Raw genomic sequence first — 13,606 nt, forward strand, 5'->3', positions numbered from 1 at the left:
TGCATATATTGCAATACTGATTCAAGATGTGCCTGTTTATATTCTAGGCCTCTCACATAAAATATGGTGTTCAAAAGTTAGTTTTGATATGACTGCAGTGCATTAGTGAGTTTCTTAGCATACACGAGCAGGTTCAAGATCTTGTTCCATGTTTATGAATTCTGTCTGAAGATAATCTCATCATTATGATGAGACATGATGAAAGGTTGATTGATGCGTATCCCATGCCTGTGTGAACCTTATACATCCTGAGTGTTGCTTGTGTGATTGACTATTCCTGTTTGCTGTTTCAGGTTACCCGCTAATGTCCTCAATTTTAATATCACAGAGTGAGTTTGATCATGCATGACTGTATTTTGTACATAGATGTAGACAGTATTTTATTTTGTATTTTGCATGATATCAACATTGTCACTGTTAGCAATGTCCCTGTGGTGCACATGTGTACATGTGTAAATGTGATTAGATCATTGCATTTTCTATAGATGTCTTTCATAATTTATCAGTAGAAACCTGGACTTAGTTATTCCTTGTAATACAACCTTTACAATACTGCTGTGACTTATATTCACAGGAAATCAATGGCACCCAAAATATTATTTACTTTCACCACAACATCTTCCTGTTAGTGGATGGGCAGTGGGGTAACCTAGTGGTTGATGCATTTGCTTTTGATGCTGAAGACCCAGGTTCAATTGCCCCCATAGGTACAATATATGAAGCCCAGAGTCCTCAGCCGTGATGTTGCAGGAATGTTGCCAAAAGCGGTATAAAATCATATTCACTTACTTCTGTGAACTGACATATTATGTATTGCACTTCATGGTAATATTAATATGTGTTCATTGTTCCTCTGGGTCACATTTGTTGTAGCACTACACCATTCCTCAGCTAAATGAATCAGTATGAAGTTTGGTCATGATTTTATGGATATTTTGTGTATAGGGACTTCAACTGTGCTATTTCCATTGTGTCATGCAAAGTTTCATTCAGTATGAAGAGGAATGAGTTTTATTGATTGACATCTTCATCATGGCAATAGATGCAATGCATCAGTGTAGACACCATTATTGAGCAAGTAATGGTTGTTTGACAATGCGTCAAATGCAATAAAGTCGACAAGCCATAAAACTTGTTCCTCTTCATCATATTAACTTCTAAAGGCCATATAAAGAAGTTCATTGAGTATTGCATTAATTTTGTTGAAATCATTCCTTATCATGCCTGCAGCAACCATGGTCAGATGACAACTATTACCCCTTGAAACTATTCTTAGTTGTCAGAGAATGGAGTCATGTATCATTAGTACATTAGTACTCTGACTGAAAAGGTGTGGTAACCTTTATTTGACCACCATGTTGTTTTTGGCATATGAAATTGCTAAACCTCAGGTCAAACGGTTCTGTATGCAAAAGATTGTCAGGCAGTGTTCCGAAGTACTATGATTATGGTTAATTTTGTTTCAATTGTATGTAATAAAAGCTGCTACTACATGAACAGAAAAATATCAAAGCAAACATTTGTCGGTGTTAAATCCTTAGCATACCCACATCAACAGTGCATGTTGTCTTTTACAAAACCACTTCTGATTAACAATGTTTACTGGGGTTATGTAATCATGTATGACTAACAATACATGCCATTGACACTCAAACAAGATCCAGTGCTAGATTTGGGTGAAATTTTGAGTGGGTCCAAATTGATGAAAGTAATGTTTCTGGACTCCCTCCAATGTTGAAGGGTGGATGTAAAATAGAGGGGGTCCTCACTGAATTTGATGAGTCAAAACACTCCAAAACCCTCTTTTGAGCCAACACTGAAGATCTAAGTGTTTATAGTGACACTCTCTGATAGTTGGAATGCTAAGAATGCATTGTGCATACTGACATATGCACCTTTTATTTCTAAGAACCCTGGGGGTATTAGAATTACAACCCAGAAACCTATTCTTTTTGTGGATTGTTTTGTGGATTTGGTGGTCAGTGACTTAATTTCCAGTCATCAGTAATGACCCATGTTTGTGTAATCCAGACACAGTTCTTTATTGGATATGAGGTCAACAGGGATATATTTAATATAGTTTGATGGGGTGCGTTTTGAATCATTTGATTTGGTTAAAACATTTTCCATTAAATGAATTATGGTGAGTATTATCTCTATAGCTTTAGTTTTGCTGCCAGCTCACTGTAAAAGTATTTCGTCTGTGCCATTTCAATATTTATCATGCCATGGCAAACACTGTGTTTGTGGAATGTATCAAGCTCTTACCTGTAAGCAACATTCCATCCATATCGCTACAACATATTGCATGAGAGCACAAAGCATGTCACCTCTGAATTTGACATTCTGTTAGAGACATGGTAACATGGTCAGAAGATGGAGATTGTGTCCTCTATTTGAAATACTGCAGTCCCAATTTTAAAGTCTTTCTGAATTTATGCCATTTACTGTGCTTACTACCATTGATTGGGGATGCTAGTCTAATGTTAAGACAAGTGTTTTCCTAGGTTAAACTACAGTGGAAAAACTCACCAAGACTTTCTTAATGTTAAACACTAGCATTGTTTGACCACCACATTGTCTTATCTACCAGTAGCATTATCCTGTTTCATTAATTTGACCATAATTCTTTGGTTTTGTGTCAGTTTCGGAAATGAATACTGACTGCTGGGTTAAAAAAAGTTAACTGGAATGACCCAGTTGCAGATCCTTTTTAGGCAGATCCAGGATAGACAGTGTTCAGCAATCTGTGTTGGTAGTAAGAGGTGATCAGATGGAGTTAAATCATAATTGATTGTTTGCCTTCAGACCAGATGATGTTGGTGGTTGTTGAAAAAATTAATCACTGGATTATCAGGTCACTTTTCATATTAATGTCATATAGCTGGAATAATGCTGAATGGTTAAAAATATCAGTCACATGATTATCAAGTCCAGTCTGGAGTTTTGGGGGGCTATTGTATAGTTGGAATACTACTGAAAGCAGCAGTTAACATTTTGATCTCAGATAAGGGCTCAAGTATTGCTGATTTGCCAAAATTATTTGTATGTGTTCAATACTGTGTTTCTGTTGATCTTTCTTATCAAGTATTTAAATTGCATGGCAGTATGTCATAAGAGATATCTATGACAGCATGTTTTATACAACTGTTGCATAGCTGCCTAAGCACTGTTACTTCTTAAGTTCTCAAGATTGAAACTGAAGTTTCAGTGTGCAAACCGCAAGTCAGTGGTTGCTCATTTACGTCTCAAAGAATACGGCTTTACATCTGAAATTATTGTAGCACTTACAGTTATGAAATATATCAAATTAAGAAAGATATTAATGCGTGCATTAATTTCTTAATTTGTGTTGAATTTACTTGAATCAGTACAGTAATTGAGCTTGGAGTGTTAGCTTTTTGAGGAACTTAGTTATGAGCTCTGAATGTTTTATTGAATGGTTTGAGTAATTCTATGCTTTGTGCCTGAAATACACATATTTTAAAATACAGTCGAATAGTAAATGGTGGATAACGGCGTGAACATATTTTATAGAAACAAAGTAATGTTGGTATAAAGAATGCAGGAAACAATAAATTGGTTGTACATAATCACTTATTCAGACCCGTGAAGGTCCCGGGGTAAAATAGGCCTCCAGCAACCCATGCATGTCATAAAAGGCAATTATGCTTGTCGTAAGAGGCAACTAACGGGATCGGGTGGTCAGGCTCGCTGACTTGGTTGACACATGTCAATGGTTCCCCATTGCCCAGATCGATGGTCATGTTGTTGATCACTGGATTGTCTGGTCCTGACTCGTTTATTTAAAGACCGCCGCCATATGGCTGGAATATTGCTGAGTGCGGCGTAAAACTATACTCACTCACTCACTCACTCACTCACTCACTCACTCACTCACTCACTCACTCACTCACTCACTCACTCACTCACTCACTCACTCACTCACTCACTCACTCACTCACTCACTCACTCAGGTTCTGTCCAGCTACCATGTAAATAACTTTGCTGATACATTAAGCATTGGTAACATCTTATTGAGGTGATGACTGACATTGAACCTTTTTTTTATTATCATAGGGTCAGATGTGTTATTTCCAATAAGGCAATATCATTGGAAACATACAATGTTTGCTTTACATATTACATTGGAAGATTAATGGAAGATTGATGTTGAATCTTATGTTATTCCTTGTGTGCGTCTTATCATGGAAGAATAATTTATGTACACCAATCAGAACTTGACTTCAGATAATTGCATTGAGCCTGTTAGACTTTATTTGGTAGAAAATATTGGAAATACCACACTTGTCTTTGTCCAGCTATTGTCAATTTGTGATGATAACAACCATTCTGGGTTAGATGATGATTTGCGACATCCCTTGTTGTAATTACCACTATAAGAGGCTTTGAAAAATGGCGCTTGCCCTCGAAGGTGGATTAAGGTTCTCTCAAAGGAATTCTCACTGAATTATCTTGGTTCAATAGTTCATGCAGCTACAATCACATCTGAAAGCTTTCATCTGGCTATAAGCTAAATTTGTTCATATTGATCATCTGATCTAGTCTCACATGCATATGTCACAGTGATTAGCTGTTTCTCAGAGACTCGTTTTAGTAGCTATAGTGTGTTCTGAAGTTTCTTACTGGAACAGCAGGAAACCAATATCTGACTTTTCTTTAATCACAGACATGATCCCTTGACTCTCAGTGTGTGCATGTGGTCTTTGAATTATGTTACATCATAGTTTCCTGTCAAAAGTCAAAGGGTCTGTAGTATATACCAAATGTTCAAGACTTGGGACTCTCCACTTTCAAATGGTATAAGACCCTCTAAATTATGATCACAGAATGCTAGTTATGGGTCTTGGTTTTTAAGTTAGGTCACTTCTTGAGATTTTTACAGTAGTGGATCGCCTCTGTGGTGCCGTTGGTTCGATCCCCAGCCATCATGACAAAAGACGTTGAAATGTGGTACTTGGTGAGTACAAAAAGGACTGGTCAGCTCGGAGTCTGTATAATGTGTCTTAGTAGGGTATTCATGCTTAACTGCGACATGGTGTCTGAGTGAACTAGCACTATAAGTATGAAACCAACTAAAGTCTTGGTGAGTACAAGCAGCCCCACATACATGCGATCACACGAGTCTCAAGTATGATGTTAAACCCCATTTAACCTCAGCTTGCCTTTCACAACAGTGGTTAATGTCTTGACTTGTATCACTATGGGATTTCCTTACACATTCTGCTGACAAAGTAGTATTCACAGAATGAATCAGTGTTAATCAGAAGCATTATTCCAAAGCCCTCAACAAATTCACAAAATCATTTGCATCTCCTCTTTTACTAACATTTAGAGAAGATGTTATGGTTCATGTACAAAACAAAACAATTGTGAATCTGTACTGTGCTTTTACTGTGCCATAAAAGGTGACTATGCTTGTCGTAAGAGGCGAGTAACGGGATCGGGTGGTCAGACTAGCTGACTTGGTTGACACATATCATCGGTTCCCCATTGCGCAGATCGATGCTCATGTTGTTGATCACTGGATTGTCTGGTCCAGACTTGATTATTTAAAGACCGTCGCCATATAGCTTGAATATTGCTAAGTGCGACGTAAAACTAAACTCACTCACTCACTCATGTACAAAACAAAACAATTGTGAATCTGTACTGTGCTTTTAGCTGTATTCCAGTTGCATCATGATGGGGGACAGCAGAAATGGGCTTCAAACATTATACTTATATGGGGAATTGAACATGTGTCGTGGTGTGAATGCATCACATGCAGGGTTTACAATGTTGAGTATAACTTCAGACCAGGCCTATCACATGATGAAAAGATATAAAGATTTGTCAAAAAATGACAGATTATCACAGTAAAGATGCTTGTTTCTGCTGCTTTTACCGTTTACATATTTACATAGGCATTCAGATGGAAGAGTTTACATAGGAGTAATTAGGTTTTCATGCGAAGTGCAAATATGCTTCCAGTGTGCAGAAATGTAGAAAGTGGACGCAGAAAAACATTTGCACAATATTTTTTGTTGTACCAATAAGACATATATTACTATTTTTCTGTTTCTCTCAGAGCAGTTATGTGCATCATTTCATTCCATCATACACAATGATCAATAATTCATTCCAGACTCTAAAGAAATTCGCAACACATACTCTTATCTACACTGTTACACTACACTGTGTCATAGTGCTTGTAAGGACCATTAAACTGATAATGAGGGGTCTTTTGGACCCCATGTTTGTGAGTTGAGGTGAAACCCTCAGTAATAGTGCACATTGTGGAAACATCAAAGACTCAAAAGACAAAGATGCATAGAAGGCTTTGATAGTGCCCAGTGCACACTCTTGCCTCAGGAGGATGAACATTGACTCGCATTAACTGAAGTCTCTTAGAGCAAAGCAAAATATACTGGATTCAGGCTACAGACTAGTGGCTTAAGTCATAGATTGGTATATACTGGGACTGCTTTGCTTGATTTGGATTTAATCAAATATCCAATAATTAATATACAGTCGCTATCAATTGATTACAACATCTGTTTCTTATGTGTTTATTTGAGTCATCATATAGTTGTTTTTTTTAATGAAGTATGGCATTTTGCCCTGATCATTGTGTAAAGAATGATGGAGTTGTTTTAATAAGACAACTCCTTGATGGTCAACAACCTATTAAGAAAAGACTATACACCTAGACACAGCTGATTGGCTGGGAAAGACAGGTCAATATAGTATGTATTGCTGCAGGCAAGGAAGTGAATCTCAATCACTGGTTATGTCATTACGCTTACCATGATGTGATTAGCTTCATGATAGCTGTATATACTTGCTCTTGGTACCTTCATCATTGATACATTCACGTGCCTTGGTGAAGCAGGTGCTTGTTATTCGCTACGATGTTGCTATTCAGGTAAGGGTATGTAGGTAAACATATAGTTTTCAATAAATGTCAGTGATCATTCTGTCAGTCTGACTGAATAAAGTTCCTGATAATTTGTCGGACATTATGCCTGATTTGTTTGGCAGTTTGGTGTAATAGAAAGTCTTATGTTTTTATTCTTATAATTTTCTATGTCCCAAAATAGTTTCAGTACATTCTTTCAACTTGGTTCTTTTAATTTTGACCATTCAACTGCTTACTTTTGTTAACTGATGTTGCAAGTTCAAATAATTTAGCTTCACTTGGACTCGTAGTAGTTAAAGTCTAGTGTGGGTTCCTCACTAAAAATGTTTGTGTTAATGACATTTCACAACATTTATTTGCTTTCTGTTGTGCCCCTGTTGCATCTATTTGCTTTTGAGGTAATTTATTACAACACTGGAATCATTGTTTCTTGTGTTGTGTGTGTCATGGGCATTTGAATACTTCTTTAAGAAACTAGAATAATAAGTTAGAATTACTAAATATGTTATTTGAAATGTTTGCTCTAATTCGAGCAGTCTGTATTTATGTTACATGCAATATGTCTGACTTGCACTGAAATCACAATGGATCTCTAAGTTTAGTCACATGGAGTTATTTGATGGGTGATGTAGCATTTGCATGATTAGAGTTTGCAAAGGAGGGTTCAAATGGGTTATGGAACCTTGGTTAAATCATGGAATTTTGATTTGAGCTTCTCATACATGGGATAGTTTTGGGAATAGAAGATTGCTGTTGATTTCAACTCATGGTCTGGTCATGCTAAGAAGGTAAAAAGTTTTGTCCTATGAAGTAAACTATAGATTACTGTCATTATGTTTTGTGATGATATTTGTTTTATTTGATATTTGTCTTCCCGCAGTATCAGTGAGATGTTAAAATGTTCGTGAATGCGAAAATCCATTGTAGTCCTCTTTTTCCAGCACTTCCTCACAGACACTGACATCACCGGTGGAACGGAGTCGACCATCCCTTGTTGATGAAGATGTTATGCCCCAGGAGGTGAAGGCGGAGCTAGATGAGGAGATTGATTTAGTCCCATCATTCCAAAAGATCAGCATAAGTGGGGAGGATTTCAGTGGGGTAAGTACACTGGTTGATTAATGATGTGTCACTGTGACCTGACAGTGTGGATTGTTGTTCATAATATCTATGGAGGCTTATGTCCTCAGTTCTGTTTGACTGCTGGTTCCTAATTCTGTGAATCAGATCAGGAATTTTGCACATGAATTTCTAATGTGTCTTAGAAGCAGCTTACATCTTCATGGAACTGTTGAAGGTACTTGCACCAGTCCTTAGTAAACAAGGAATATAAATTGGGAAAGACCCCATGACTACCAGCATGACTACCAGTCTTAGGAATTAGATGATATCCCAAAACAGCAAATAACAATAGAGTGGGATTTGTCTGTGGGTTTTACCAGTGCTTTGACACAACCCGTTTGGACCCATGGACACAACAACACCCTTCTCATCTTGCTTGGAAGAATGCTTGCATTGCCTTATGTATGTAAAGTTACATGCACTAGATGTCAGGTCCATTACAGCCACAATGTTATATGCATCCAGAGTTACACCACTGACAGGAAGTGACAGTTGCCAAACCTCTATTTCCATTTTCCATGTTTCATAGACACTCTCTTGGTCAAGAAAAGGCGGTAACAACAATTTCTGTGCCATTTTCACAACCACGCTCTGCTACCATTGATAAATCTTCAATTTCGCACGTGGTTCATGGCACTGACATTCCCCAAGAAAACTAAAATCTCGTAAAATCTCGCTCACTTCACGAGATCGTCACGATAGTCTTTAACCAACATTTACAGTGACATCATCAGTAATGTCCTCAGAGTTACCATTGGCAGAAGTGACATATCCTAGATCAAGCTGTGTATTAGAAACGAGTGTTAATAAAAGAAGGCTATCAAGTGTTTGAGAATTATCATTATTGATCATCCTTCATATGTATGTTTATCATAATTCTTTAAAAACGTTGCTTTCACAACCACATTGCTGTTACAGGTACCCCTGAAAGATCTGGAACTGGCCTCCAAGAGTCTTGTGAAGGCTCTAATGATCCGAGAGAAATACATGGCCCTGTCACGTCAACACTTCCCTCGTGTTACTGCCCGTTTTCTACAGAGCTTGGAGGATCGTGAGGAATTTAGCAAAGTCAAGAACTCTTATTCTGTTGGTGACAAGAAAAGCATTGAAGGTAACTATGTTGAAGATGTTTTTGAGGTGTCACTCTTTATTATTTGGATGTTCTTTTACTCTGAAGAATTTCACTGTTATTTTCATATTTTGTTTTTCAACCTAACTTATGCAGCCGAGCCTTTCATCAATGTTTCACAGGATTATGTGATGTTAAACTGTCATGGCAATAATTTGGAATGTATTCACATAAATAAAAAGTCTGTAGCTGCACAGCAGTTCTATATGTGCAATAATAGGCCAGTAGTTTGACATTATTAAACACTGATTGCATGACAATGTTGATCACTGATTGTTTATGTTGTGAACAATAAATATTTAATCTGCTGCAATGCCAGGCTTTGTACACTGCTGTTTGACGGTTAGTATGCATGGCAACAATACATGTCACCAAACAAGAAAGTGCAGTTTATGTTTTTAAAATTCAGTCATGAACATGCCATCACTTATATTCTAATAACAATCATAATGACCATCAGTTTTAGGCAAGACATGTACATTCCATTACTTTGTACATCAGTAAAATCTTTCATCATTTGATTATATATATTACGTTGATATAAAGGAGTAAAATTTGATATTGATATTATGAACAAAGTAAGAACATATTATGCACTGTTATTATTGAGGATTAATCATGAAATTCCTATAGGTGTTGGAACTAAGTGAGTACTATAAATTTTCTGTATGAAAGGCCGGCAGCCTGTACCTGTTGAAAACGATCTTCATCAGCAACAAGTCATTTGTGTTGTTACAAGCATGCTTAAACAACGACCACCAAACAGACATTTTCAAAATTATTACTGCTGCTTTGAGCAAACCTTCATTTTATCCAGGCCATAAAATATGTAATGTTACATGCATAGAGAAATTTCAGAAAAAACAGAAAATTTTCATAACGAATAATATTTGTGAAACAATTTTCTCAGTGATTGTCCTTTACTGAATTGAAATGCCAGATGAAGGTTACGTATTTGGAAGACTTTCTGAAACACAAATGAATTGTTAAACTGAAATGAACTAGTTTTAAAAATAACAGATCGCTGTCTTGTTGTTGATGTGGAGTCCTTAACCTGTAAGCTGCTAATTTCCTCTTTTGTTTCCTCAGTTGACGAAGACATGTCTGGCATTATGTATTATGAAACACAAGGTATACACGGTCACGTGTGTGTGCTGAGTTTGTCTGCTATTTTGTTCAGTTTGATTTTTTTCCCATTTTGACAATCCTGACCATGTGACTTGCACATGTGCTCCAGATCTGGTGCTATCGGTGCCGTGGATACTGTCATTAACAACTTTTCCTTTTAATGAGTTAATACACAATTTCAAGCACTATAATTGTCTACTTATGATGAAAAACATTTTAACATCTGAATGCATTTGGTAGTAATGGGTAAATTGTGTTTATGAAAGATAACATGCTCACATTCTCCACATTTTGTTTTACAATCTTTAGAATTCAAATGTTTGTAACAAACTTTCTTTGTGTAGCTGCTTTGATTATTTTGTGAGCAAAAGAATGTCTTAAAGTTGTTTTTTTTTTTCAAGAATATGTTTTCTTAAGTACACATGAACATATATTATGTTGTATTTATAGGTAAATTATATCAAAAGATAAATTATTTAACTTTATGGAAGACATCTCCTGTTTTATGCAAGGTCTGTATTGATAATACAGGTTCAAGTTCAGTCTTAAAGAAAACTAAACTGTTAAGGCACTACACCATCAAAAATATGTCTGCAGTACCAGATGGTGTGCAGCCAAAGTATGTTGCAATGCATGGATTTTTCCCCAGGGTATATCTGATAAAAGCATCCTTCATGTATTCCCTGGTGTTAACTTCCTGGTGTGTCAAGGCAGTGTGTATCAAGACAGTGTGTATCTACATCCTCAGCATGGTGTAGGTAGGCTGTTAGTGTTGTCACTTGGCACGCACAAACCTATGTTGGATGCAAAGCCTTGTAATCTTTTGTTGTATAATAATTTATAGCCCATGTATTGTGAGCTATTTGAATACAAAGTATTAGGAGAGCAGAAATGGCAGGATATGATGATATTTTATAATGAACTATGACCTGAAGCCAATGATATTTTGCCCATGGAAGGTTTGTGATAGCAGGTGTCAAGTTACTGATATGGACATACAAACAATAATATATTGAAAAGATGAAGAAGAATAACAGATTTTTGTAAAGAAAATTATTGCCAGTCTTTGTGTAGCAACCAAGGTAGAAATATAGTCCAAACTTGAACAAGGTCTGAGATTGCATTTTCTTCCATGGTGCAATGTGTGAATACATTTTGCAGTCAAGCTTTGCTATGTGGTCTTTAAGCCAAGGCCCCTGATTCTGATTCGTTAAACACTAAATTACATAGAGACTGTAATAAGGCATTATCCAAATCTTTGGTCAGCATGTTAAAGAAATACCAGCTCTGTCCAACTCAATAATACTTGTTCACTGAATACCTTGAATACTGATTCCCCAACTAGTGTCACTTTGCTGATAATACATGTAAGTCAAGTTCATCTTCCCCTTTCAAGGCAGATCAGCAATATTTTCCCATTGCCCCACATTCCCATGTTTAGCTGTTCAGCTAAGTGGAGGATTTATTGATATCTGTGGAGCTGTACACCTTATGATGTACCAAGGATATTGAGAATTTCTAGGTAGGTAGAGTAGGTCTTATTGATGCTCTGAGGAAGAAGCACGTCAATGCCAAGATTAATTTGGCTATCCAGGCCATTGATTCCACAAAGCATAATGGCTGCTTGCTGCTCATTACTGAAGAACAGATTGCTCACTAAAAGGATTTCGTTCGAATCAGTGGACAAAGCCAATACGGTATTGAATGTATGGATAGGACTCTGTGGATATTATGAGTTGTGTTGTAAGTAATTAGTACACTTTCATCTACATCCACATAAATAATTGTGTCCCAAATTAGCTGTCGTAATTTACATTTGCAACAAATGGCTAAATCATGTTCAATTTAAGAATGTGTGGTTTTGAATAATGTCAGTTGTTCTTATTCCTTGCTCATTCGGTGATTAACATAATGGTAGCCCACCATGAGCACTTTATTGATCCACACTATCCAGGTACACTGGTACCTGGGTGTCCCTGCCATATCAGTCAGTGACTTTAAACTTGAGTTTGAAGCTTGAGTGAAGTGAAATTCTTTTTGATTGTATGTTCAAGTATGTTCAACTGGAACTAATCAATAAACCGGCTCTTTATGCCCAAACTCAAGATAGTGCCAGGGGTACAAGTTCAGGCTATTAGATAAATGATCACAGAAATTTACCTTGTGTTTATCAAGAGGATACATCTGATCCTAAATGCAAGAATGACAGTATGGTTGATATGGCTGTACTCACTGGACAAATTCTGCACTATACACTTTAACCTGCTCCTTACTTTGTACCAAAATTGTTTACGTCTTACACTCTAAACTTGTATTTTGTCTGTATGGTCAATAGATTTTAGTTTTAGCATATGGACTAGCCAATGTTATTTGATCAGAAATAAATCAGTGGACTCTGCCTCTGGTTCTGTGGCTGAACTCTCAGACTGGTTCATTCACAAGATCTTAGTTTTAGACATTGGTTAAAATCTTACAATTGATGATTGGTTCATTAGAACTGATCAATCATTGAAAACATTTGGTTAGTGTTAAAATTGAATTCTCCTGGTTTTGTTTGTTCATGCACAAAAAATCTAGAAAAAAAACAAAACATGCAGTCCTTTTGTCTTTTTGGCAAATTAGACAAATGAATTCACAAATTTCACATCTTAAAGGATGACTAGGAGTAACATGTAAGGAATATATTCATAAATATTCTGGAGTCTTCAAGTTAAGTTCAATCAAGACTAGGAACAAGGTTGCAGTGCTTATGAAACATATCCAGCAGAACCAGCCTAGTGTAAAATGTTGCTTAGTCAAACGAGTATTCCAAGAAAATTTGTGTTTGATTATGAGAAAACACGATCAATTGTTTGGTTGTTTAGTCACTGCAACCTATCTTTGATTATTTCAGTCAGTTAGACCACCACTACAAGGTGGTGGCTGAGGCTGCGTTCAGTGCATGTTCTGTGAACTGACAATCATAATAATGTTCTAAGGGTCTTCTTGCCATTTTTGGACTCAGTTTCACTATCTTTCGGTCAGACTGTAAAATAGCCCAAAATCATGCAATGGTATCTTTCAGTCTTCAACTGGAATTTAGAATAGATACATATAAAGGGGGAGATTTATAGGAGTCAGGTTCTGAGGAACACACTGTTTCAGAGTATATTCTAATTCCTTCAGGTGAACTAAGTGTAAAACAGCATTTCTACATGCATAATGATGTCTGGTGAAAAAATACTCAAGTTGCATCCCAAGAATTATATATTGTAAGACCTACAGTGTTTTGCATAGGAGGGCTCACTATAGTATGTACATTTGCT

At 36.6% G+C, this 13,606-nt stretch overlaps 1 protein-coding gene across 3 annotated transcripts in view; it reads left to right on the plus strand.

The window, feature by feature from the left end:
- LOC137290079 (AMP deaminase 2-like) overlaps positions 1-13,606 on the plus strand; it is a 50,951-nt gene that overhangs the window by 8,682 nt on the left and 28,663 nt on the right. For 2 of the 3 annotated variants that reach the window (XM_067820900.1, XM_067820901.1), the window contains exons 3-5: positions 294-329; positions 7,864-8,023; positions 8,963-9,155. In XM_067820900.1, coding sequence (XP_067677001.1) covers positions 294-329; positions 7,864-8,023; positions 8,963-9,155 — 389 coding nt within the window. The remainder of the gene's footprint in view (positions 1-293; positions 330-7,863; positions 8,024-8,962; positions 9,156-13,606) is intronic. The other variant, XM_067820902.1, reaches the window with a different exon arrangement.

The sequence above is a fragment of the Haliotis asinina genome, chromosome 1, assembly GCF_037392515.1.
Source record: "Haliotis asinina isolate JCU_RB_2024 chromosome 1, JCU_Hal_asi_v2, whole genome shotgun sequence".
Lineage (NCBI taxonomy): Eukaryota > Metazoa > Mollusca > Gastropoda > Lepetellida > Haliotidae > Haliotis > Haliotis asinina.